General features: G+C 41.5%; 2 protein-coding genes across 3 annotated transcripts in view; one reads left to right on the forward strand and one right to left on the reverse strand.

Annotated features, from left to right (window-relative positions):
- The window catches only part of msh3 (mutS homolog 3 (E. coli)), a 71,328-nt gene extending 52,705 nt beyond the window's left edge, over positions 1 to 18,623 (reverse strand). Inside the window, exons 1-11 of the mRNA XM_049579303.1 lie at positions 18,341 to 18,623; positions 18,112 to 18,229; positions 17,514 to 17,815; positions 15,111 to 15,344; positions 13,305 to 13,421; positions 13,099 to 13,216; positions 12,034 to 12,173; positions 11,659 to 11,825; positions 5,019 to 5,128; positions 3,487 to 3,601; positions 2,805 to 2,889 (exon numbers count right to left, since the gene is read on the reverse strand). Coding sequence (XP_049435260.1) covers positions 2,805 to 2,889; positions 3,487 to 3,601; positions 5,019 to 5,128; positions 11,659 to 11,825; positions 12,034 to 12,173; positions 13,099 to 13,216; positions 13,305 to 13,421; positions 15,111 to 15,344; positions 17,514 to 17,815; positions 18,112 to 18,229; positions 18,341 to 18,496 — 1,662 coding nt within the window. The 5' untranslated portion in view covers positions 18,497 to 18,623. The remainder of the gene's footprint in view (positions 1 to 2,804; positions 2,890 to 3,486; positions 3,602 to 5,018; positions 5,129 to 11,658; positions 11,826 to 12,033; positions 12,174 to 13,098; positions 13,217 to 13,304; positions 13,422 to 15,110; positions 15,345 to 17,513; positions 17,816 to 18,111; positions 18,230 to 18,340) is intronic.
- Positions 18,624 to 20,902: 2,279 nt separating this feature from the next.
- LOC125890603 (lymphocyte antigen 6G-like) lies at positions 20,903 to 27,720 on the forward strand. Of its 2 annotated transcripts, XM_049579313.1 has the most exons (4): positions 20,903 to 21,008; positions 23,857 to 23,896; positions 27,212 to 27,319; positions 27,480 to 27,720. In XM_049579313.1, the coding sequence occupies exons 1-4, from the start codon at positions 20,970 to 20,972 to the stop codon at positions 27,632 to 27,634; spliced, it is 342 nt and encodes a 113-aa protein (XP_049435270.1). In that variant the 5' UTR covers positions 20,903 to 20,969; the 3' UTR covers positions 27,635 to 27,720. The 2 variants fall into 2 exon arrangements, with proteins under 2 accessions (XP_049435270.1, XP_049435271.1); XM_049579314.1 differs by lacking the exon at positions 20,903 to 21,008 and having other exon boundaries at positions 23,742 to 23,896.
- Positions 27,721 to 27,999: the final 279 nt, after the last annotated feature.

Here is a 27,999-nt window from a genome sequence, read left to right on the forward strand (position 1 = left end):
TGCATTTTAGATATAAAGTCATGGATGGCAGCGAATTTCCTGCAGCTCAACCAGGACAAAACAGAGGTTTTAGTCATTGGTCCTGAAGTCAGAGAGAGAGACTTTTACCAAAACTACAGGATTTTAAACCAACACAATCTGTAAAAAATCTGGGTGTGATTTTTGACTCTGAGCTCTGTTTTATTCCACATATTAAAAACATAACAAAGGCAGGTTTCTACCACCTTAAGAATATAGCCAGAGTCCACCCGTTTCTCTCTCTCAGGCCAGCACAGAGGTGCTGATGCATGCTTTTATCTCCTGTAGGTTATTATTGTAATGCCCTGCTCTCTGGTCTTCCCAAAAAGAGTATCTCAAATCTACAATTATTAAAGAATTCAGCTGCACGAGTGCTGACGAGGACCAGAGGGCGGGAGCACATTACACCAGTTTTAAAATTGCTGCATTGGCTCCCCGTGCGCTTCAGGATCGATTTTAAGGTTCTTTTATTAGTTTTTAAATGTCTTAACGGTCTTGGACCTTCTTATTTATCTGACCTGCTTTTACCATATCAACCCTTGCGGACCCTGAGGTCCTCCGGCACCGGCCTTTTAACCATACCACAAGTTAGGACTAAAACACACGGGGAGGCGTCATTTAGTTATTATGGCCTCCGAATGTGCAACAGCCTGCCGGAGAACCTCAGAGCTGCAGAGACTGTTGATGTTTTTAAAAAGAGGCTCAAGACTCATCTCTTTAATCAGGCTTTTAACTGATCTCTTTATTTATCTATTTTAAATTCCTCTTATAATCGATTTATCTATCTATTATCTATTTTTTATTTATTTTTTATATTCTTACCCTTTCCCTTTTTACGTTCTTATCTCATTTAACCTTTATCTTTTGTTATTTTAGTTAGCCTATAGGTTTTAGTTTTGATGCATTTTATGTCTCTGTTTTACATCATTCTTACCTAGCTATTCACTCAATTTTATGAGCTAAATAGCTTTTTGTTTATTTGGTTCCTTTTATACCTTTTATCCTATCTTACTGTTTTAGTCCCTCAGCTTTTAGCTCCAGTGTTTCCTCATGGGGGCCTACCACACTGAGAGTTGTTCCTGGTCTCCCGATGGGGGTGCCGTGTGTGTGTGTGTGTGTGTGTGTGTGAGCCTAAGAGTCCTGGTGTGTCTATCTGTGTATCTGTGTGCGTGTGTGTGTGTGTGTGTGTGTGTGTGTGTGTACGTATATTTACGTATCTCTATGTGGGGTGGAAGGGTTGGGTTTTCTCTTTTCTTTTTGTTTTCTGTTTTTGATCTTTGTTGTTTTTAACCTCTGTGAGGCACTTTGTGTTACTGTTGTATGAAAAGTGCCATACAAATAAAGTTGATTTGATTTGAAAATCCCAGTGGCTTCTCTTGTATCATAGCATTACTGAACCCATCCTCCTCCACTGCACCACCTGCTCTTTCACCACCGCCCTGATAGAAACAAGCTCCTGAAAATCACCGATATATCTTCTGAAATAATTGGCCTCCCCACCCCCAACCTGCCAGCCCTCCTTGACACTGCCACAACTCGCAGAGCACTGACCAAAGCACACAACCCCTGCAACCCCCTCAACCCGTGCTTCACCCTCCTCCCCTATGGCTGCAGATTCAGACAGCGACTCCGCAAGAAATCTCGCTTTGAGAGTAGTTTCGTGCCCTCAGCAATTACTGCTTAAAGAGCCTGGGGTCACTGTAATAGAGCTGTTGCTGTGATGTTCTTGTTTGTTTCTGTATGTTGCTTGTTTTGAGTGTTTGACTGTACAGACTGTGAAGTAAATTTCCTTCAGAGAGAACTATAAAGAATGGATCTGATGTCATTGACACTGCCCATATTTAGTCAGAAACCAAAGTATTACTACTAGTATTAGTACTTACTCAAAAAAAAAACAAATGTCAGGTTCATGGTGGCACAAGAGGACAAGCTGCCAGGCTCCAGAGGCTCTGGAACAATCTTCCCGAGGAAATCAAGTCAGCCGAGTCAGTGATCTCTTTTAAATCCCGTCTTAAAACCTACTTCTATCGGAGAGCCTTTCTTGATTTTACTTGGGTTTTAAGTTCATTTAAAGTGTATTTATCACTTGTTGTTGTTTTCATGTCTTGTCTGTTTCAAAAATTGACATGTAAACACTTTGTAACTGTTTTGAAAAGTGCTCAATAAATAAAGATCATTATTATTATTTACCATCAGTAGAAAATTTGAGAGAGCAGGCTGCCACACACAACTTAAAAGCAAAGATTAGACCCATTTTTTTTAAAAGGACTTGGTTTCAGCTCTGTAAAACACGCTGATAACACAGGTTTTCTTTAAGATATTTTTTAGGGCATTTAGCCTTTAACAGACAGGACAGGTAAGTTTGAAAGGGGGAGAGAGAGAGAGAGAGAGGGATGACATGCAGCAAAGGGCCACAGGCTGGACTCGAACCCGGGCCGCTGCAGCAACGGCCTTGTATATGGGGCGCCTGCTCTACCCACTAAGCCACCGACGCCCCGTTAACACAGGTTTAAAAAGAAAAACATTTAAATGCTGTGTTGCTTTAACGGGCAGCACTGAGAGACTTTAAAGGCATGCAACTGACTGGCAGTTTGCTTATGACCTCCCTTCACACACTTAAGACTTGAGTCAAGAAGACAAAGTGCAGACGGCTCTGTTTGGCAATTAGTATACACACGAGGATTATGCAGTATGGTGCAGTGTGAACCATTTATCATCTAGACAGACCCCACCCTTTCATTACGCTTGACCAGTTGCCATGACTGCCAGCTGAGACGTGCTGTTACCTGATTGTTGAGGATCTCCAGGTTCCTGAGGGTGGCGGCACTGAGGACCATATTCTGCGACTCACAGGACAGACGCCGGAATGAGCTGCACGGAGTAAAAAAGACTTATTAAAATACAGCTGCATAATGAAATGATCAATGAATCAATGGGAAGAGATGTAAAAATGTGATGATGGAATTACGAGTGTGTAATTCTGTGAATGAGATCACAGACAGGAAACTTCCTGTTGGCATTCACCTCAAAAATGTTGTACATGGTGAACAGAAGGGGCTAACAGCTGCATCACAAATGTGAAATCAATTATAAAACACATTGTGGTACATTCCTGTAAACTGTAAATCTAGGATATGGCTGCAACTAACGACTAATCTACTGATTATCCTTTTAGAAAAAGCCATTCATAATTTAGTCTGAGTAACATGAACAAAAGAAACCCTGCAAAATCTCTCATTTACGAAGTTGGATGTTTGGCATTTTTTACTTTTTTTTTCTTGAAAAATTACTGAAATGATTCATCAGTTATCAAAATGATGGACAATTATTTTTCTGTCAATCAACCAAGTGATTAATTGACTCATCATATTAGCTCAACCCAGGATTTCAGTGACCAGTAGAAATCCTGGATAATTGCGCAGTGCAAAGTGTGTGTGTGTGTGTGTGTGTGTGTGTGTGTGTGTGTACCTTTCACTCCTGAGAACTCTTTCTAGGTTGAATTCTTGGAGGTAGAGGATGAGTGGCCCCAGACAGCAGATCACTGGGCTCTCCAGGGATGCAACACTTGACAGAGAGCGAGAGCCTGGAGGGCACAGACACACAAACATGCCACATTTTACAGATAAAACACAGCCATGACTCACAGGCCCACTCCTCAGACACATCCAGCACGTTACAGCTGAATGGCTGTCCTAGTCTCAATGGACCTCATTCACCATTAGTTTTCTCTTAAAATCATTCTTAAAAAAGGTCAGTAGAAAAGTGTGTGTCAGATTTATGATGTTTTGTTGAATGGCAGAATTGTTTACACCTGTGTTCTGATACCGATGAATCCCACTGTCCTCGTAAACTGAAAGCACGTGTTGGTCCTAATTGGCATAGGTAAACATCCTGCAGATAAAAAGGCATGAGATGCAGGTCTGTGTGGACACAGAAACTGAAGAAGAAGCAGAAGTAAAAGAAGAAGACAAAAAATGTCCAACCTAAGTGTAGAGCACCGGATTCCCCCCGGTGTCAGTAGTGGATTTAAGATACCACAAAAAGATGTGTGAGATGCTAAAAATATGCGTTAATCAACCACTTTACTTGCAAACCACAACCTTAATGCAATGTAGTAGCACCACTGTCAACACAGCCCTCTCCAAGGTGGAAGGTGGACTATTTCACACAATGTTTCTGTAAGTTATCAATAACTGGGAATGCTGCTTGTCACTTTTTGTCCCGCACATCCGAACGGCCTTAGTTAGTTAGCATTACAGAGATATCCAATATTCCTCTTAATACCTCCCCAATGTCTGATGAGGTGGACATGATAACCCTTCATACATGTAATGTTATTCATCGCTACAACAGTAAATACTTTTTCTCTAAGCTGATAGGAAGTGTGTGCTGCTCGTGAGCATTTTTGATGAGCGCCTCCGTCTAGTCCTTTCGTCTCATCACATTTAACCATAGTTGTCTTTGTTTCTGTTGACGGGCAGTGGAGACTGGTATGCGATAAATTTAAGTTTTGAGCCATGACTCCTTCTATTCTGGCTCCCAATAACACAACAAGACGACATATTCAGACTCCTATGTAGCCTACAGCCCTGTAGTGGAGAGACGTGTTTTGCCTCCAGCTAACAAACTGACATTGCGACATCGGCCCTAAAAGGGTCTATAAATTACAAAAATATAATTGTAAATTAAATTCTATAATATTTTACAACTGTAGAATTTAAACACATGAACCAATTATTTCACACAAACATGTCAGCACAAAATGTGCATACGTGTGCTCAAGTGTATGTAGATTCTGTTTTTATCTAAGAACAAATCCCAAATAAGAAAACACTAGTGCACATCAGATTCTTGGCAAAACTGTGTAAGTGGCTTTTTAGAAGAAGTTTCTTCTTTAGAATGGTCAGTGAATGAGGCCCGAGAGTGTGTGAGTAACTGAAGGGAGTATAGCGTAAAAGATTGAAAAGAAAAGAAGCACATAGTAGCACAGACAAACACACCTTTCTCCTGGGTGTGGCAGTAGAATTCGGTGGCTGTGTTCATTGCGGAGGCGAACTCAAACTGAGCGCTGTCCCTCTTCTCAACTCTCACCCGGTCATCAGCCTGAGCGCTGGAGGGGAACAACATGACAGCACTGATTCAAGAGGTCAGTGGGGCCTGTGGCTATACGCACAGACGAACGAAGGAAACACAACATCCCATATCTGATCGTTTTCCTGTCTGTGAGAAAAATTAGACGCAGCTGCACCGCATGTTCAAACACACACACACACACACACAAACACACACACACACACACGAACACAGTTTCCCTGAATCTCCCTACTGCTCCATTCACTCGCTCGGTGTTGCTGCTTTCAAGGACTTGTCGCTTTGTCCGCTCTGTTGTTGCCAGGGCAACCAAGGCAAACACGTGGCTCTGGACGCAGTGCTGGAGCATTTTCTTTCTTCCGTTTCCTAATGCTTACACACACACACACACACACACACACACATAGAATAATCATCATCTCTCACTCCAGTCACTGGTCAGACTGGGAGCAAAGATTGTACAAAAGGGATCAATAGACCGTATATTGTGCCAGAGGTGCAACTACGACCATTAATCATTTAACCAGTCAATTCAGCCATATTATGAGGTTTACAAGAACAGCAACAATTGCTGGTATTGATCCAGGAACAGAAGGGTGCAGCGTAGCATCTCTGCAAAACCCTGACAAGATACAGCATTATGAACCTGGGGTTTCTCAGCCGTCACAACAATAAAATAACGTTTCAACAAGAGTCAACAGCGACGTTAGCTGCTTTCCCTTTTATAGTACTTGGGTTTAGTTCGTCACTGCAGATGTGTAGTGGTGGGTGTGTCACATGATGCAGAGTTTTCTTTGCTTTTTTTTCAAACGCTCAGAGAAATGTGACGCTGATAATCAATCAAAATCAGGGTTAAAGGTTAAGTCAGAGATGTTGTGACCCAGAGAGCAGAGGTCAATATGTACAACAGATTGAGGCGCTCTCTCAGTATCTATGGCCCTGTTTACACCAGGTGATAATGTGCCTCCTGGGTGATTGGATCGCAAGTGGCCACATTCTTTCAGCGGTGTGTGCGCTAATTAGAGGTGGGCGATTTAACAAAATAAGTGATATAGTTTTACTTGTTAACCAGTTTGCCTTCAAATAATAAGTAAAAACTAAACAAAAATGATCTCTGAACAACAACAACAACAAAAACAACAGTAACTCAGAGTGAGATTCAGATTCTGTATACAATATTAATAGTTCAACAAAATAAAATCTACCACAAATTGAATTGTTTTTTTCCCACCTGGACGTTTATGCTCTGCCATTTCTCCTCTAATCATCACGCTGTAACCTGTGACAGGCTGTTAGGATACCACAACTACCACACATTCACATTTATGTATTTTTTTTCTTGAGCCGCAAAGCACATAGGTTTAATCACTTGACTCCTGTGTGTGCATGGCGAGAAAGGAGAAGGAGAGACACTGTGCTGCTGCTGGAGGAGCTGCTGAATGAGTTCCCTCTGCAGGGAGGGTAACTCGTCGTAACTCGCTAAAAGAGTCTGACAAGTTCTGGGCTGTTAATAAAACATTCAGGACGCCACAGTTTACTCCACACTACTGAAGCTGATGTGACATGACATCAGTATGTCAACAGGTCGAAATATCGCAAGTATCACGATATGCATTTTTCATATGATATTAAAAATTATCTCAATATTATCGTGAACGTGATGACACAGCACAATCCCAGCGCTAATGTGTCCTTACTGCTTTGAGGGACAGCCTACTCAGCTGACATCATTGCTCATCTGACGCCCTACCAGATTAAAAAAAACCTGGGTGTTAGTTAGTAGTTGCACTGACCCAGAGGTGAAGGACTGTGTGCAGCTGTTAAACGGTCCCAGCAAACTCACATCAACAGGGAAACGGCTAGACTTAGTTGTGGAACCCATTAATAACCGTTAGGTAATGTTAGCCCTGTGATGCTAACAGTTAGCCCTGTCACTGTGTGTATGCAGCTGTGCAGATTCTCACCAACTCGCCCCAGCGTGGAGCTCACACTCATGCAGCAGTAGTCTCCTAGCTGAGCTTGTCTCATGATAAACAAAGACAGAGAGAAGCCCCTTTCCCACTGCACAAAGAACACACTAACACCCACTAACATCTGGCTTCTTTAGTCAGTGGGAAATGTTATATCGGCAGCTCTGATTAGCTTTTATTAGCAGTGATTAAACTATGACCGGGTGGATGTGCTAGTTTTAGCCCCTTTGCTAGCTGTGGTCCACTGGCAATGGAAAACGAGCTTATTTTTAGTGGCAAATCCCGGGTTTAACCTACGTACATGCACTAATTTTGGTGGACAAGGGGTAAGAGGGAGAGAGGCAAGGATGGGTTGCCAATCAATAGGCTGTGCACAACCCTACAATTAAATAAGATTTTATTCATTTCAAATAGTAAAGGCTGTAAGTGTGCATTTAGCACAACAAACCACCTGCTAATTAATAAAAAAGCATTTGCTCTATGCAAACAAAAATAATGCAGGTGTTTATTTGCATTTGGAGTGGGGAAGTGAGATTTATTAACAAGTGGTCAGCCCAGACACGTGTGGAGACACAGCCTAATGTCAGGTGGGAACAGACAGACTTCCAGCTGTCCACTTATGATCCGATCACCCAAGATGCATGATAATACCAGATGGAAACAGGCTCAATTGCTGTAGGATGAACAAAAAGCTCTGAGAGTGGGTGTTTAAATCTACACACACACACACACACACACACACACACACACAGATAAAACACATATATTAAGTCTTTTGGTGTTTGTGCCTGATGCATGACTACCGTCTTGTCATGTGCCCAGGATGTAAGAGTTCAAGAGTGTCAGGCATCGACTTAAAATCTTTGGGAAAGTGAGAACATTTGTGTTGACAGCGTCAGCCAGTGAGCTTTTCAGCCCCTCTGATCCCCGTCACCGCTCTGATCCTGACTCATGACTCTGGGCTGGGGATGAGTAAAGCAGCCAATACCGCACCTAGCTGCTCCCAACCTCCCAGGGACTCATTACCTGCCGCTCCATGGACACACATACCTCCCGTTGCCAAGGGGCTCATCTCGTCAGCCCACCCCAGAGACACAGAGGCTGTCGAGCTAACGTCATCGGCCACAAAAACCCTGTTTTAAATGCTCACCTGGGTGGGTCTTAATGTTAACAAGTGTCAGCGCAGAGGTCTATCAAAACATCTACTCAGAATAATCTATGCATTTAAAGTAATTCATCAGATGAATTATGATTGAGAGAAAAAAAACTAATTACCTAGAAAAATATCTTAGGAGGTCGCCAATAGTAGTGATCTGTGAAGGGCCTGTGTGAATATGAATTTTCTGTCTGAGCTGAGCGAAACAAAGCTGCCCTGTATTTGTATGATACAGGCTTTGAACTGAGAAGAGTCTTGTCTCTGATGAGCACAGCGCCAGAGAGCAGTGCTGTTCAAAGACAATAATTGGACTGGCCTTTACAGGTCTATCTCCGCTATAATCACTCAACAGGAGGGGTAGCGAGAAAGAATACAAATGAACCAAATTTTCCAGAATGAAATTGAAACAGAGAGGGAAAAAATGAAAAAGGAACAAAAAGTAGCCACTGGAATAAAACGGAAGATGGATAATGAGAAATGTGCCCCATCAAAGAGTCAAAGACAAAAAAAGTAGCAGACATCCCTTCTATTTATCCAACCATTCCCTTGTAATCCACTCCGCTCCCTCCCACTCCCTCATTTCATTTTCACAGCATAATGCAATCATAGGCAGCCTCAAGAGGAACCCGTCCCCACTGGTGTGAACATGCTGGGTGCACACCGTTGGCGAATAGTGGCACGCTGGGAGGCAACAGATTTCTGAGCCATCAGTTTAGCAGTCACTGTCACTGACCATGTTAGTCAGCTGGCTAACGAAGGACAAACTGTTTGCTCTTTTTGATATTGTGGTTCACACAGCAGCCTGCGTGCGTTAAATAGACGTCTGCTTCTGCAGCAGAGTCTTGGCTGAAGCTTGTTAGTTCAACATAAAAGCTGATGACTCCCTGTTGTACCTATGCTGAGCTTCTGACTGGGATTCGACTGCTGCCAAATGTCTGTGATTATCTGAACTGACGGTGATACAATTTTCAAGTCTATTAAAAAAAATAGTTATCCAAAGAGGCATTAAATGAAGGTTTCAGTCTGTAGAAATTATTCCTGTTCACACTGCCCATGAAAGGAATACTTAACCCAGTAAATGAAAATTGGTATATCAATTGACCTTGCGCTAAGCTCCGCCCCTTTGCGATGGTCCGACAGGCTGTCGGAGTAAGCATGGAGCTCACACTGTAACTAACTGCACTCCCTGAAGAAATATAATCATATTGTTGGAAAACTGAAAGAGTGATTCCAGAGAGAAGCAGACAGAGGAGTCTACAGTCTGTGTTTGAAGGATATATCCAGGATGTCAGACTGACTCAGCAGCAACAACAGGTTAAAAAGACAAAGATAGTTAGAAGCTAAAGCCCAACTATAGTCTACAGATCACAGTGTAAAAGTGAACCACCACATCACTGCTGATCGCCACAGAAGACAATGAATATAAAGGGAAACTTTGCTGATACTGAACCAGCTGTGTGGCATCGCAGTGTGTGCAGATGAACAGTGTTTGGCTTCCACCCTGTGCCACCGCTAGCGGTCAGACCTCCGCCGCCAGACGGGCAGGGGTCAAACAATGTTCATCTGCGCACAATGTGATGACACACAGCTGGTTGAATATCAGCAAAGTTTCCCTGCTTCCCTTCACTGGATCCTGTACAGCAGGGTCAGTCTTTGTTTCACTGTTATAATCATTAAAAAGCAAAAGCAGCATGTGTATACATTCAGTAGGCTATATCTTCAGTAGCTAGCTAGCTAACCCTACACTTTTCAGGGTCTGATTTTGGTTTTGGAACAGGGAAGAAATGTATATAGTTTTCGAACCTCTCCAGGTAACGAGTATCATTAATACACGACATGCCCCAGACACAACATTTAACTCCAAATCCACAAAACCAGCCTGAAAATGAAGGAAATCTGAATCAATGGAGCACAGCTGTGTTGTTGTTGGACCCTGGTCTGAGCTGGCCTGATGCTACGTTATGATTGGCCAGTCTGCGTCCGAGGCAGGACTTAGCAAAGAGTCAATTGGAAATTACGCCTGCTTAAGCCTCATGTTACCTTCAGATAAGTGTTACTGGAGAGAACAAGGACTGTAGATTTTGTTTTCTATCACTTACACAAAAACCACAATAAAGATTTATGATGCAAGAACTGTCCTTTACCTTTTGTAAAGTGTGTCGCCAGCAAACTTGAAAGGCAACCCCAGCTTCGTCCACTTGGTGTTTCCCTTTGCTATATTTGCTTTTCTATATATGCATATTTCATCGCCTTGTCTGGATTTTTGTAGCTTCCACTGAGATGTCTGCAGCTTACGGTCTGGCAGTATCGTCCCAAACATAGCAAAATAAGGTAACAACAGGCAGAGGGCAGAGTCTCTGCAGATAAATACACCACCACACACTTGTAGTGGGTCGTCAGTGATGACAGAGTAGGATTACTTCTGTATACGTTGTTTTAAAAGGAGAATCCTGCAGAGTACACCTTTGAAAAAAGAATCTTTTACAGGACAATAAGAACAAGAGGAATGATTACAGCAAGCAAACCTGTTCTAATGTTCATGACTAGATGGCAGGTTTGAAAAATTTGTTAAACGCCACGCTTTTACTTGTATGGCAGTAGTTTTCTATGACGGTGTTGATATTAGTCTGGTGCCTTTCCCTTCACTTCTCTGTCAGAGCATCCACTGTTATTTCGTCACTTGCAAATGTTGTACAGTAAATGTTATTTACACTGTAAAACTAGGATACGATTTTACATCCATGTTTATCTTTAGTTTCCTCTATTGGACTTCCCAGCAGCTGCAGTTTGGATAAAACAGCGATGGACTTCATTACTTTGGCCCTGAGTAAAAACTTCTAAAGCCTCACAAATACATTTATCAGCATTTGAGCCTGCTGGGGCCTTGAGGGCCAACTTTTATTAACTTGTATTAACTATAACTTTTATTAACTTTTAACTTTTTTTCAGCATTCATAACTACTTTACACGTTTGATGAATGAAACAAACGCAAGTTGATACATCATGACAGTTATTTTTTTTTTAAAAAAAAACATCCATTTTTTTGGCTTTATCCTGATTGGACCCTGGTTGGAAACTGTTAAGCCCTGCGGTGAAACCCAGCACACTGAGGGCCATTACCGCACAACCCCTCAATGAGCCTGCATCGATTCCCTCATCCAGACTGAGCCCAGAGAGCTCCAGACAAAACAACTGTCTACCTGCCGCGGGGAAATCTAAACACAATCCCTCAGAGTGACACAGACTAAACTCACACCACACACACACACACACACACACACACACACACACACACACACACACACACACACACACACACAGATATATATACACACACACACTCTTTTGTAAGCACACTGAGAATAAACTGTCATGTAGTAAATGGGTACAGACCGCCCCCTAGTGCCCACACAGCAGATTACCTTGCATTGGCGATGCTCTGCAGGAGCCTGCTGGTTTGTTCGGAGAGGTCAGAGGGCACCAGGATCTCCACGGGGTTGATCTTTAGGACACGACCCTCCAGCTCAGAGCGAGACTGACCATCGGGGAAACAGTCCAGTAACACGTCACCTGTGCTGGGTTGAACCGCCTGCATACATAAACAAACACATAAAATTAATGCACACAGTGGTCTATGACATAATGCCTTTACATCAGGGGTTCCCAGCTGGTGGGTCGTGGTCCAAAAGTGGGTTTAATTGCTAATTTAATTAACTATAAATATCAATCCGGTTAAAACTGAAAGTTGTGATGATGTGCATTCATAGATTTTAAGAATTAGTACTCATCAGCCTCACCACCAGCCCCACAGTGAGCTGCTTTTTCAGTTTGTCCCAGTTCTCACTGATACACAGCAGGAAGCTGTCAGGAGGGTCCAACACCACGTCACCACAGCCTCCCTCCTCTACATCCCCAAGTTTGCAGACGGGGTTCACATCTCAAAAACAGATCTGTTAAGGACACTGCTTCAAGTGCGAAAAGATAGAAAAAGTTGTTTTAAAGGACTGTACTTTGCAGTGTTTTTGTGTCTAAGTGTCTAATGGAGACAACATTTTTTGAAATTGGTCCACTCTGCAATTTACTTCCAATAAAAGTGCTTGTGTTTGCCACTGACAGGCTCAGATTATTATTACAAGTGTCTGACAACATTACAGAGGCTATCCCTGCAGAAATAGACCTTTTATTGAAGAGTAAGATCCTTTTTGTTTAACCAGAAACAGCCCCAAAATCACCATTCCTAAACCCACCAGACTCCATTTAAAAAAAACAGCAATTTTATAATCGTAGAACACACTTGGTTCAAAGTCGACAGAAATAAAATAAAGCCAATAAAATCCATCTTAGTCCACCTTTCCACTGTTCCAACAATCATCAAATCTGGTTTAGTTAAAATAAACCCTTAATTCACCCAGTTAGATGTGTAAAATATACTGGATCTATACATGCTTAAATGATTATTTATTTAAATGGAATCTGGTTGGTTTGCTGAGGGTGAGTTTGGGGCTGTTTCTGGTTAAACAAAAAGGATTTTATTCTTTAATGAGAATGTCTGTCCCTGTAGGAATCCTTTCCATAATGTTTTCAGACACTCGAAATTATAGTCTGAGCCTGTCTGTGGCAAAAACAAACACTTTTAGTGGATGGAATTTGAAGGTGCGCATATGCCCCAGTGTACATTGCAGGCTTTATTGCCGCCAACAGCTGCAGAAAAATTATTGTCTCCATTAGTCACTTAAAGACAAAAACAGGCAAAATAGAGGCCGAGTTGAAATGACAAGTTACCCTTCAAGGACACACACACACACACACACACACACACACACACACACACACACACACACATTCACGCTGTATAAGGATACCCTCTCCCACCAGAGTGGACTTGGTGTACAGAGCACTCAGCTGACGAGCAAACAGAGCGTTCCTATTGGACCCTGAAGCCTTGATCGCCGACGTCTCCGTCTGCTTAACCACACCAACCTAGAAATTGAAGACAATGTCAAAATAAGAAACACTGCGAGTCTAAACAGCTTCTAAATATGAGCAATACGTAAGATATGTTCCATACCTTGTGTCCATGGGACACCAACCGTCTGACATGAACAAACAAACGGTGTGTGGGGATGCTGCACGTCATGAAGTTGTGATCCAGGTGACAGACGATATTCAGCTCCTTTGCAGCAATCTGTCGACACACAAAGAAATGAGGTGTGTGCTGCCTTAAAGGATAATGAAGGCCAAGTTGAGTGATCAGACATATTGGTGTTGGGTCTAAAATTTGAATTTATAATATAGTACTGACATACAAGTTGTTTTTTAACCTGAGCATTCAGATATCAGGAATTATCAGATAAAAAGAAATCATTTTTTCCTATCCACTGACACTGATTTAAAAATATACTATGTAGCAATAAGTTACCAAAAAGCACCTTTTATACTGAGGGAACACACGCAACAATTACATTTATACCTGAAAATATTCTTTACAAGGAAGCTACTGTGTTTGCTATATTATTTGTACTATTTATTATTTTACTATTATTTACTATTTATTATTTGTCTATTTATTTGTACTGTGCAGTGTGTATACTGCTTCTATTGTGTTAGGCACATGGATTTACTGCAGTGTGCATTGCACCTTGAATTTTATTTTTATTTATTGCGTCTACTTGATATGTGTAGGACCACAGATGGAAATTAGTGTTTCTCTAAATCTGGTGCAATCATGTTTTCATCTCCTGTAAATGATTAATGTCATTGCACACTGTCCTCTTGTAAATCACATAAACTAAACTAACATAGCTGTATTAAATATACAAAAGAGGGGTTTTGTTAATGGAAAATATTTAATAACCTCTTAAAAAACATTACAAAATGAACTCTTTCATACACTTGTTTGTCTGAACGTTGCCCTCAGACAACACTGTGGAACAGCCCACAGGAATGAAAGCATTAAAGAGTGAAAGCATATTTCAGCAACTTTACATCAATAATTTAGCAAATTAAACTGTCATACCCCTCTTCAAAACAAAATATTGAGTTACACTTCAGTGTTTGATTATTTGTTTTACATTTAAAAGCCTGTTTTCAGTCTCCCAGTGTGTGTCTTTCCTGACATACTGTATGTTGCCACCATTTGTTGTATTGCTGCTGGGTTACTAGCAGCTTGTCTTCCAAACCTTTAAATTCTAATTTATCCCTGCTAACATTAAGTGGGAGTGATAATTTTACCCTCTGCTTCTTTGAAGAGTTACTGAATAATACTGCATTCATTCTGTAAATGAAAGAAAAAATGTGTGTAAAATATAAGCATACAGGCTGCACTGCAGAGACAACACACAAAATGCACTGTTGCAGTAGGCTATGCAGTGTGACAGCCTGAACTTTATCGCGGCTAATATTATTAAATGTATCTAGGTTCATTTGTGGAGATAAAAAGAAACTTATGATGACTGTTATACATTCAGCAGCATTATCAAATAAAGCTCATTAAACAATAAAAACTAAACTCTACTCATCTGTTATTGTGATAACAGAAAAATACCCTTTCTATTTTTGTGAGGAAAGATGATGGAGCTGAACAGTGTGTGAAAGGCCCCAAGAAAGGGAATCAACATGGCCTCCAGAGAGACGTGAAAATATTAACAGTGCTGTTGATTTCTTTAAGGTCCTGGCATCATATTCCAGGATGAATTGTGTGAGTGTAAACAGACAGAAATGGCATGTTACTGTTACTGAGTGGCAACACGGCACCATAGAGGGTTAAATGATTTCAAGATGAAGACAATATCCGTAACTTTCACACAGTAATATATGTGATACATTTTGGATTGATACTGTTAATTCTCTTCCACAGATGCTTTTCAGTTCTCACCTCTGCATCCTCCCCAAAGAACCTGTACTTGTATCCACACTCCACAGCCAGCAACGCATCCTTATGCTGCTGTTTCAGCTGGATGACCTGCAGCTCCAGGGGAGTGTACACACTCTTTGAGCGTCTGGAGGGGGCGCTAGACTCTGATGGGGGACTCTGCTCTGCCCTCCTTCCTCCTCCTCCTCCTCCTTCTCCTCCTCCTCCTGGCTTGGCAAACTGAGAAAAGCGGAACCCCTGCAACAGAAAACAAAACGTATAAAATCACTCTTTGTCCTTTTAGTAGAAACTGTCCCCAGCTCAAATAAAGTTCTTTATTCTGCTCTAACACAGCAGAAGAAACTAACTTAACTTCGCTGTGTGTGTTTAGTCACTTCATCTTTTATTTGATGTTGTCTATAGCCAAACAAGAAATCATTTCAGAGATCCCTAAAATGTGGGTTATTTTCAACAGAACAGTGACCGCACTATGTATAGACACTATTCCTAAATTTCTTCAAACACTGTTGGAATTTACAAACAGGAACTTCTTGTTTATTTATCTGCTGCAAGTCAATATCAGGTGATGTACTGGCCTGGCTTGTGTATCAGTTTAGCTCTACTGTTGTGAAATACTTAATGTTCAAACTGATAAACTTTATAGTTTTTTGGAAATATACACTCATTCTGAATTTGATGCCAGAAACCCATTTCAGAAAAAGTTGGGACAGGGGCAACAGAAGACTGGGAGAGTTGTTAAATGTTTGAAAAACACCTGGAACATTCCACACGTAAAGGTAATAGCATCATTAGTGTGAATAATCATTTCATTTTTCTGTAACCGCTTATCCTCTTGAGGGTCATGGGGGGGCTGGAGCCTATCCCAGCTGACATTGGGCGAGAGGCGAGGTACACCCTGGACAGGTCGCCAGACTATCACAGGGCTGACACATAGAGACAAACAACCATTCACGCTCACATTCACACCTACGGCCAATTTAGAGTCACCAATTAACCTGCATGTCTTTGGACTGTGGGAGGAAGCTGGAGCACCTGGACATGCAAACTCCGCACAGAAGGGATCCCCCACCCTGAGTTTGAACCTGTGAGGCGGCAACACTAACCACTATAACACCGTGCCACCCGTGGGCAAATAGTCCAGCTGTTTAAAAATGTTCTCAATGCAGATTTACAAAGAAATTTAGGATTTCACCATCTGCATTCCATAGTATCATCAAAAGATTCAGAGAAACCAGAGAAATCTCTGCCTGTAACGGGCAGGGCTGAAAACCAGTATTGAATGCCTATGACCTTTGACCCCTCAGGCTGCACTGCATTAAAAGCCAACATGACTGGATAAAAGATATTACTACATGGGCTCAGAAACACTTTGGAAAACTACTATCGGTGAACTACAGTTTGTCGCTACATCTACAAATGCAAGTTAAGACCGCAACACGAAAAGTGAAAGCCAGATATCAACAACATCCAGAGAGACTGCCGACTTCTCTGGGCCTAACCTCATCTGAGATGGACTGATGCAAAGTGGGAAAGTGTGCTGTGGTCCGACGAGTCCACAGTTCAGATTGTTTTGGGAAATCATGGACCTCGTGTCCTCTGGTCTGGAGAGGAAAGGGACCATCCAGACTGTCACCAGCACAAACTACAAAGCCAGTGTCTGTGAGGGTATGGAGGTGTTTTAGTGCCCATGGCATCATGAGTAACTGTCTGTGAGAGCACCATGAATGCTGAAAAGATACGTAGAGGATTTTGGAGCAACATATGCTGCCATCCAGATTACGTCTATTTCAGGGATGTTCCTGTATACTCCAGCAAGACAATGTCAAGCTACATTCTGCATGTGTTACAGCAGTGTGGTTTCATAGTTAAAGAGTGCAGGTAATAAACTGGCCTGTGTGCAGTCCACACCTGTCTCCCATTGAACATGGGTGGAGTATTATGAAGCACAAAATACAACAACGGAGAGTTAAGTCGTACATCAAGAAAGAATAAGAAATAATTTTACTTTCAATACTTCCACAGTTACAGTCCTCAGGTCCCAAACACTTGCTGAGTGCTGTTGAAAGAAAAGGTGATGGGACACAGTGGTAAACACGTTCAGCACTGTAAACACGTTCAGCGCTGTAAACACGTTCACCACTGTTCCAACTTTTTTGGAACGTGTTTCAGATCACATGGGATTTGCAAATCATTGCATTTTGTTGTTATTTACGTTTCACGCAGTGTCCCAACTTCCAGAGACAATACTGAAACTCCACACAGCTCAACCTCTAAAACATCATTGACACTTCTCTCCAAAAGGTCAGAGGTCAGCTCCTATGGTGCCGCAGTGCTCATAGACACTCTAGCAGGGCAAAACATCCTCTGATGACAATGTGATGAAGTCAACATCTACATACTGTGTACCTGTTTTGTAGCAGCCAGAACTGAGCTCTCCTTTTCTTCAGCCTCCTCCTCTTCGTCCTCACGCTCCTGCTCTGTCGGCTGAAGTCCTTTGTTATCGCTGTCTTGATCTTTAACGTCCCAAGGAGACACACCGCTGCTTCCTCTTTCACTGATTTTACTGTCAGCCCCCTCTGTCCTCTTTTCTCCCCTCTGAGCGTCGCTGTGCCCGACGCTGGGCTCAGCTGAGCAGGTGAAGCCTTTCAGCCTCTCCAAGGTGGAGGCGCAGAGGGCGGCTGCTCCTCGGCTTGAGGTTTGCGTCGTCGCTGGAGTGAGAAGAAATACAGTTCCATGAAAGAAGTTCAAATATATTTGTGACAGTTTTTCATACATAATCTTCACCTGGGTGCACTCAGGAAGATTTTCTCCTGCATTTAAGCACCAGTGTGTCACACCAGCAACCAAAATGCATCATAACAACTCCATCTTATATCTCTCCCACACTACAAACATTACTGTACATGCTGTTTGGAGAGGTGTGATGCTTTCGGAAGCCATGTGTGATGTGTGTGAGGGCTGAGAAGAAATGGACTGACTTCCTGTTTGAGGTGCACACACTCACCTTTAGTGTCCTGGCAGGGTGCCGGCTCACAGTCCAAATCCTCCACCTGTTGGTCTTGCACAGGAAGCCTGGCTCGTTTTGGTGGCAAACCAAAATCACCATCAGGGGAAAGTTTCTTCTGCGGGACAAAAGCAGCAGAGCTTCAGTAATTAGCAGCAAGTTTAGCATGTCTGCTCTGAGCATGTGTGTTCATCTGTGTGTGTGTGTGTATTCACTGGAGCAAACTAACCTTGCCTCTTGAAAGCTGGTGCACAGCAGGGTTTTGGTTAATCCCACACTGAGTGTTGGAGGCACTGCTGCTGCTGCTGCTGCTGCTGCTCAGCCCTCCGAAGTACCTGCTGATGGAGGTCTGGGTGGTGCAGGACTTCTTCACAGACTTTGGCATGTTTGAATGTGTCTTTATGTGTCATGCATCGTGAAATAAACGTGTAGAAGTCTGTGCACATGCGAAGCTAAACAGATCAGTGAGGAGCTTTAGCAGCCCGGCTTTTCAAACATAGCTCGGCGCATGTGCTGAGATCACCCGGGCGCGTAAATGACGCAGCGAGCGTCAGGCCAATCAGAACGCGAGAAGGTTTCCGGTTATATTTTTCGAAATAAAACCATTTATTTAGACAATATTTTTGTTTCTTTCTGCACACCTAATCCGATTTGACGTTTGATTTTATGTACTGTTATTATTTTATTCTATTTTTTTCATTCTTTAGTTAATCCACTGCAAAAGAAACCTACGCCTCTAAAACAGGGGTGTCAAACTCCTTTTGGGCCACATACAGTCTGATTTGCTCACAGCTGGACCTCACCAGTAAAACCACTGAATAATACCCTATAAATAACAAACACCTCCAAATTTTCCTTTTTTTTAATTTCTATTTTTTTTTTTTTACCTTTTTTAACCAGGAAGTCCCATTGAGACTGAAAATCTGTTTCACAAGAGAGACCTAGCCGAGGTAGCAGCCAATCAAAACACATTTATATGCAACAAATACAAATTCACAGTAAAGTAAGAACTATTCGAACATAGTGGCCTCTCAAGAAAAACAAGCACATGTCTCTGTCACCACATTCTTAATGATGATGCCCTTAAATTCATTGATGGATGTAAGTGTTTCAAATTTTAGATCTGATATGAAGTACATTTTATAAACGCTCATCCATTTACCACACAGATGACAACAAACAGCCTGTGATTTCTCTAAAAGAATAAATGCAATTTCAACAATATGTCTCAGTTTTTCCACATTCAGTCAGTCCACTACTCAGTGTCATTACATGTTTGTTTTTCTTTCTTATTTTATAATTCAAACTTTTATTGATTTTGGTAAGGTTGGTACATGACACGTCAAATGAGACATTCAATCTTGACGAATATAAACAGGATGATAGAGATCCATACAAGAGGGGGGCCAGCACCAGTGCCAGTCCACACAAATCAAAATAACAAAAATAAATTTGAATGAATAAACACATTAAAATTAATACTGATCCTATATATTTATATTTTTTAAAAGGAATAAATACAAAATAATGTGCAGGGCAAGACAAAACAAAAATCACACTTCCAGGCCCCCAGACGATGCAAAATATTCCAAAAATCCGCCCAGATGGGTCTATGAGCACAGTTGGTCATCCTAGTCTACATGTTTAGTTTTCATATATTTCCACGCCTGTGTAGTAATGCTGACATCACCACACCAAACCAAAGTGGAGGCTATAGAGGAAGCAGGTTAAGTTAACACCAGCCTACAAACCTTTACAAATCAAAAGTTTTGCAAGCACCTTAGCAGCAGGGTTCCACCAATATTTTTTTAAGATAAAAATGTAATACAGATTCTTTTGTGCTGAAGCTGCTGATTGACAATATTTAACACAATGTTCGATATCTTTAAATATGACCACAATAAGTTTTCATTGCTTTTTCAGAGAGCTGTATTCTGGTCAGGGTGGAAAAACCTCTGAGGCCTTCACAAGTACATCACTATTAGGTGGGCAAAGTCATCCAGTGGGCCTGATTGGACACTTTGGTGGGCCGGTTCTGGCCCCCGGGACATCTGTTTGAAACCACAATAGTGTGAGAGAACATAACGGAAGATCAGAGAATAAGGAACAACAACAAGATAGACAGACAATGCCAGGGGTTAAAAATAAATGGTGATACAGATAAATACAAGATATGCAATAAAATTATACCGAGTCCTGATGTAGGATTCTGCTTCCTTTTTAAAGGTGCAGAAAGAGGGTTTGATTTTTAATACCTTACATCTATGGATATAAAACTTGGCCAACAATATGATGAGTTTACACAGGTTACACAGAAAAAAACTCATTTTCTAGTTCTTACTTATAACTTGTAAACCCAAACAGTATATCCGTAAAGCAAAGTACAAAAGCATCATATTATAGTCCAGCAGATCCCTTGCCACAGAGTCAGAGTGTGTTCACAAGTCCAGTACAAAGGGGAGACAGTTTCTGGTTGCATGTTACAAAGTGCACATGGTGTCATTGTCCTTCTTGAACCTGACTAAAAATGACTTGACAGGGTAACAGGGATGAATGAGTGCAAAGGAAAGCTCTTTAACTTTAATAGCCAGTAGATATCTGTTAGAAAGAGAGCATATTTTTTATAGGCCCTGAGCAAGCTTATTCTGGGTTGCTATTACTTACAGGAGCGAGACACAGTCAGTTAGGAATGATGTGCAGATTTTTTTTGTCATGTTTAAAGACTTTGACTTGTGGCATATCATCTCATCTAGTTGCATCATCTTATTGCCCTTTTATTTTGAAACGTACTTAATTACTTCCTGTCTCATTATGTGCCAAAGAGAGCCTCCTCTGCATCTGCGTCTCCAGACTTGACAATGTGCCCTAATTACAGACAAGAACACTATTATACCACAGTAAGTACCACTTCATAATGTCTCATATCATTGCGACAAATAATTAAGAACAGAGATTATTATAAAAATATAACCTACTGGTCATGAACAAAGGCCAGGCTGCTTTTTCAGTAACAACAACAGTGGATTGTCCTTCCTACAAATGTTAGAGACTATTAGTTTAAAACTAATGTTGTAAAAATGTATGAAAGACAGACAGTTGTGTTTTTATTAAGGTCTGATAAAGCCTCTCCAAACATTTAGGCTCTACGCTGGTCTGTCCTACAGGTGTGTGTGGCTATATATTAATGTTTTACATTTTTTTATGTGCAGTATATCCACGCCTAGGGACAAGGACGAAAATTAGCATTGTGCTGTATCTGGTGCAATACATATACACTCACTTTATTAGGTACACCTTGCTAGTACCAGGTTGGACCTCTTTTGCCTTCAGAACTACCTTAATTCTTGGTGTCACAAATTCAACAAGGTGCTGGAAACATTCCTCAGAGATTTTGGTCCATACTGACATGATAGCATCACACAGTTGCCGCAGATTTGTCGGCTGCACATCCATGATGTGAATCTCCCGTTCCACCACATCCCAAAGGTGCTCTATTGGACTGAGATCTGGTGACTGTGGAGGCCATTGAAGTACAGTGAACTCATTGTCATGTTCAAGAAACCAGTTTGAGATGATGTGAGCTTTGTGATTGTAACCAGTGGTTATTTCAGTTACTGTTGCCTTTCTATCATCTTGAACCAGTCTGGCCATTCAGATCAGCAGTTTCTGAAATTCCCAGACCAGTCCGTCTGGCACCAACAACCACGCCACGTTCAAAGTCACTTAAATCACCTTTCTTCCCCATTCGCTCAGTTTGAACTTAAGCAGATCGTCTTCACCATGTCTACATGCCTAAATGCATTGAGCTGCTGTGTTAATGAGGAGTTGAACAGGTGTACCTAATTAAGTGGACGGTGAGTGTATTGTTCAGTCCCTGTTTTAAATAAAACTATAAATGAACAAAATAACATGATTATGAAACACAGACAATCTTTCCAGTAAGAAAGGCAAGTGGATTAGTTAGGTCTGGCAGCTTGTCGCACAGAGCAGCCATTGTATTGACATACCAAATTATACTGGATTAGATTGGATTTCATGTGATTACTAAATGGGTGTGTGCTTGTGCGTTTCGGGGTGGCAATGTACAGTATAACAGTCAGCAGGTAGAGCACTGGGATTAGGTGTTAGGCGTTTCCAAAAACATACAAGTTGTAACACAGTGAATTAGAGAGCGGTTCTATCCTGCCTGGGTGTCCATAAATTTACTTCAGTTTTGGCCATTAGTGGAGACATGGGATGGGAACCTCCAAACATCAGGCATAAATGACATGCTTCGGCTTTGGAATAAACCTGTGAAGATGTCGGATCAGAGACTCGCTAAAAAGATATTTAACTGGGACATCTCTCCTGCTGTCATCCCTGGACTAATAAGTCGAAATCATTATTCTATTTGAACAACTTGTCACTTATTTTTCATAACAGGTTACTTTGTGATATTCAGGAGATAAGAAGTGAAATGTTTCACATATTTAGAGAAAAATGGACTGTTATTTGGTATAAATCAAAACTACACTTATTGTCTCATGAAGAAAAGCAATGTGGAACGTTACGTGTAAGTATAAGTATATTCTAGACAAAAGACAAAGACCCCTGTGTGCACAGTTGCACTCACAACAATTAGCCTTAGAGACTTAGAGAGGAGGGTTTAATGCAGTGGTTCCCAACCTTTTTCTTGAGGGACCCATATTTTTACCATTGTAGACTTTGGTCACGTTACACACACCCGTATTCTCACGATACATATTTTAAAAAACTTCTATACAATTTTTTTTATCTTTCTTAAATAAATGAATACGCTTTTAATATAACCCTTATATGTATATGTTTTTGACACATAAATTTTGACACATAGCACATTAAAATTATCAAGGGGGCTTTATGACCCAGCCTTGGCTTTTTGGTGCCCCCCTAAATGGGTCGCGCCCTCTGGTTGGGAACCACTGGTTTAACACCACCCCAGTGGAAGACAGAATTTTTTTGCTGTGTAATTTAGGTGAAGTTGAGAATGAGGTCCATTTCTTGTTTTACAGCCCCATATATGAGGACAATCAATCATTACACACGGAAGACACTACTTTTATCTAACTAAATAATAAAAGCCCATTTGATCCTTATCCTGACCAGATTTTTTGTCATGCCAAACTGATGACATTGCCTGGTAGCCTGGTCAGAGGCTGACCAATGGCTTAGGACGTAGCCTGCTGTAGGGCCACTTTGTGTCAAAGTTTTCCATTTGGCTTACACTTCTCTATTTCAATACCTCATGTACCCTCTCCCCGATCATTATTTTTAGCTTTATTTGTTCTCGTGAAGGAGCACCTGATTAAGTGTATTTTTTGCTGATTAATGAAGTCTTATGTATTTTAAGAGCCACAAGAGGGAAGTGAAAGTGCTTTCTCTGTATTCGTCCAGACAGGAAATTAGGGGGGGTTGAAAAATAATGTGAACATTTATCAAACAAATATATATTTTTTTCTGCCACTAAAGATGGTCTCATAGTCTATCAAACAGCATTAAGTTTTTGTAATCTTTTTCAAAAAGTGGATGGCTTTCTCTGGGACAATGAGGTCACTTTAGGGGTGACATTATTCAGGTCACTTGGGAGGAGTCTTTGTGAAGAAATGCAAATGTTCAAGTTCTGAAAGAAGACTGCAGCTAAGTTGAGCTGAAAGAGGAAGGCTTCCTTCCAGTTCTCCTCTCACTTGGCTGATTAACAATCTGTTTTTCTCCCTGTTCACGATGCAGCTTTATGGAGCTCTGATCCTGTTTATGACTCTGTCTACAGGTAAGAACCGCTTTCGAGTTTGACCAGCGTGCATTTACTAGATATTGTGACTTTACTGTGAATTTAAAGTTAGTTTTAAAGGTTCAAAGGTTTTTGTAAAAGCTAAAAAGGGAAGTGGTGTCAGAGAGTTAAAGTAATAGTTTGACATGTTGGGAAATATGTTAATCTATGAGAAGATTAAACTGGTTAGCATTAAGCTTGGGAATGGAAATGATCACATTATGTCTTGTTTTCTCAGTGCTTATGTAAACATTTGTGGTTTTATGGCACTTATGGGTGAAACTGTTTGTGGCCCTGAAGCAGTGACTTTCTGTAGTCTTCACTGGTTAACCTCATAGTGGTGAAAAGATGCCAATAAAAGCAATAAGCATATTGCCCAGTTAGAGCACTTTATGGTCAGTGGGTCACTAGGGCGCTAGTAGTCATACCAAGGCTTAGTCAGTGGCCTTCAACATCTGATACTGGCCTGCCTTGACATCCTTTAGAATCTGTATGAGACACACCGGGCTGAGTCCTTATTAGACAGTCAGAGCAACTGATGTAGAAAAAGAGCAAGAAATCTAATGTTGAGAGGAGGTCGGGGAGCAGTGGTGGGTAAAACACAAGACTTCCACCTAAGAGATCAGTGTTTGGGTCCTGTGAAAAAGTGAAACCAAAAGTCAATGTCAAATTATTTTAACTACGAAATAGTGTGTGAAGTATGTCGTTTGTTATGTTACCTCAGTAACATACGTGTTTTAACCCAGACAATGATCTTTTTTCTGAACTTAATGAGGTACTTTTGTTGCTGAAACCTAACAAACTAAATCTAAAAACTATAAACTGGAAGTTACTGAAAGTGCGTACTGAGTGGAAACTGTACAGCTGCTGTGAACACGGACATGTTTTTTGAAAAGACACTATATATGTAATCTGGTGCTGTAGGGTCAGCCAGAGCGTCATTGTTTGACGTGTAGGGACACTGACCAAGTGTCAGTTTTGGGACGAGTTGGAGGTGAGAATGTGTTGCAACCTTTGGCCTCCCCTTTTAAGCCATTTCCACCAAACACTTTCTGTATGATACCTTTGGAACCAAAAGTAACCCTTCAGACATGGTACCTAAACCCTAGGTACGCTTAACGTTTCCAGCACAAACAGTACTCTTTCATGCGGGCGGAGTTGTTGTCACTCACTACTCCATCCAACACTCACTGTGTGTCCTTTATCAGTCTGTACCTCATTTATTGTCCACAGAAGTGAGCATGCAGTGAGAGTCTCTCTCAATGGGATATTTGAAAAATAGCGGGTTTGTGCATTCAGTCCTTGTGAGGCAAGCTCAGTGGTTTAGTGTTGCCGTAGCCCACAGGTCAATACATATTTTTAAACGCTTGTAGATCCACTCATTACTAAAAGTGTATGTCATCCAAGAGAGACAATACAAATACAATACAATACAAATGATTGATTCAATGTTACAAGTAAAAGCAGTCCGCCCAATGAATTATTTTCTATTTTCAAGCCAGCCTGGGAGTAATTTATTTTATCCTGGAAATAATCACTGGGAGGAATGATGGGGTGAGATTTGGATCAGAATAATTCAAACTCAGATATACCACCAATATAGTATTAAAGTCTGATCTGGATTCATTGTAAATATTCCACAAGGTGGTGCCATATCCCTCTGCTTTGACACTATTTTGGATTTACCCTTTGTATAAAGTGTGTGTGTGTGTGTGTGTGTGTGTGTGTAAATAAAGCTCCCTTGACTTATGTTATTCATGCAACACCTAAAAACGTATAACTACACAATAAAAAACTAAGCAGGCTACTTTTTTTTTTTTTTTTTTTTAAACTGAGGCACTCACGGGCGGCACGGTGGTGTGGTGGTTAGCACTGTCGCCTCACAGCAAGAGGGTTCCCGGTTCAATCCCGGGTGTGGGAGCCCTTCTGTGCGGAGTTTGCATGTTCTCCCCGTGTCAGCGTGGGTTCTCTCCGGGCACTCCGGCTTCCTCCCACAGTCCAAAGACATGCAGATTGGGGATTAGGTTAATTGATGAGTGGTTGTCTGTCTCTATGTGTCAGCCCTGCGATAGTCTGGCGACCTGTCCAGGGTGTACCCTGCCTCTCGCCTCTACCCCCCCCCCGCGACCCTCAAGAGGATGAAGTGGTTAGAAGATGAATGAATGAATGAATGAGGCACTCACGTGAAGGCAGTGTGCACAACTCAGATGACATCATGCGATATATGCATATCAAATAAGCATGTGTACTCTGCTGCGCACCTCCCCTTGTGGCTGTTCTCCATCTCACTCAGTGGAGGAGCAAAGGAGGAGCTTGTGTGTGCATCTGTGTGAAACACAGCGATAAAAAAAAAAAAAAAAAACCGAACAGCTCCCAACTGCGACTTGGTTCCCATCGTTCATGTTAATGAGCCGTTCAAAAGATTCGGTTTGTTCGTGACCATCACAACTCTATTCACAGCTCCGCCTTTAAGTACCAGATCTGTGTGCTACGTACCCCAGAGGGACAGTACAGAATGGTTCCATTGGTACCATCCACAACTTTTTTCAGTGGAAATAGTAAAAAAATGTACCATACTGTACTGAACCGTACTGCTTGATGGAAACTGAGCTTTTGTTAAGTGTCATTTCCCATCCCCCTCCCCGTGTTTTCTAACAGCTCTCTACTTGGTGGTTAACTGCAAACTGCGGTGATCAACGCCTTCCTGCAAAACGCCCACAGCTGACAGTTTTTTTCCCCTAATGCTTTAGCACATTTTTCCGTTCACAGTTTACTTTTTCACAGCAGCTCAAACTCAGCCCCGAACAGAGCAAAAACTTGTCCATCAAAGCCCACAAACCCCCCCCCCCCCCCACAGTGCTGAAGGAAATGACTGAATCAAACTGCAGAGGACATTGTAGACAATGCCCCGTCAACACCATTTATTCACATTTCCTCTACTGTGTACAGAACAGCAACGATTCTCACAAAAATAAATATTTACATGTACATACTGTGAGAAATTAAAAATTCAGTATGCAGTAAACTTTAATGTATTGACCTCATTTATGGGTTGAGAGGCAGGCTCAGAGCTCATACAAGTGTTTGCAGTTTGCTGACATGGTTGTGGTTTTGTGTTTTGTGTGGTTATATTAACAGTTTTGAAAAGTGTTAAAGCTCAAAGGAAAGTTTTTGAAATCCAGAGACTGATGTTGACCTATGATTTGCTTAATGTGTGTAATCGAGAGAAAAGCTGTGACATAAACTGGTAATAAACCAAAGTGATGTGTGCTCTGTAGCGTATGTTGACCTGATGTGCTCTGTGTCTCTGTACAGCGTGTGGATTACGATGCTACACGTGCACAGCCACCGACCCGCACTCCTGCACAGACACTAAATCTTGTCCTGTCATCTTCAACCGTTGTTTCTCTCTCAGAATAGACGGTAAGTTTTTCTTTCAAGTCTCTGTAACTAATATTGCACACACCAAAATCAGTCATCAAACTGCTGATTCAACATGCTGCTGTACCAAATGTCTGGTGGACATTATGTATCTGATATGTTTTGCACACTGAGAGGTTTTTTTTCCCATCGTCCTTTGCAGGATATAACATGGTCACCAAGGGCTGCCAAACCAGCATAGCATGTGTAGGTGCCATGGCTTGCTGTGAAGGGAACTTGTGTAACAGTGCCATACCCACTGGTCCCAGTGTCATCCTCCTGCTGGTATCTTCAGCCATCATCACACTCTTCCTCTGAGGCTCTGGGATTTTGTTATTACAATGCTGCACTTTTTTCTGACCCCATTTGTACAACTGAAGGAGAATAAACAACTTCAATGTTAAGCTGCTGTTACATTAACATTTATATGTCTGAATCAAAGTGGTGGACGCACTGATCAACATGGCCATGTTTAGAGCCACAGTACCGCTATACAGATGGTTTGGTGGTCAGAAGACCAATATGTCGGTTTAAAACCTGGTTGGTCAAGGCTCCATACAGGTGTCCCCCGTGTAAAGTTGTGTTATATATACTCTTAACCCAAATTAGTTGACTTGACTCGCAAATCGCGTGGAAACCCGTTGCCTTATACCACTTTAGTTTTTATATTAGCTAAAACGAAA

Source organism: Epinephelus fuscoguttatus, linkage group LG6, assembly GCF_011397635.1.
Source record: "Epinephelus fuscoguttatus linkage group LG6, E.fuscoguttatus.final_Chr_v1".
Lineage (NCBI taxonomy): Eukaryota > Metazoa > Chordata > Actinopteri > Perciformes > Serranidae > Epinephelus > Epinephelus fuscoguttatus.

Excerpts from the sequence above, each read along its gene's own strand:
- LOC125890603 (XM_049579313.1), top strand. The coding sequence starts at position 20,970 with ATGTGCCCTAATTACAGACAAGAACACTATTATACCACA. Across the intron at positions 21,009-23,856 it reads AAGAACACTATTATACCACA|CTTTATGGAGCTCTGATCCT; the intron begins GTAAGTACCACT and ends TTCACGATGCAG. Across the intron at positions 23,897-27,211 it reads GTTTATGACTCTGTCTACAG|CGTGTGGATTACGATGCTAC; the intron begins GTAAGAACCGCT and ends GTCTCTGTACAG.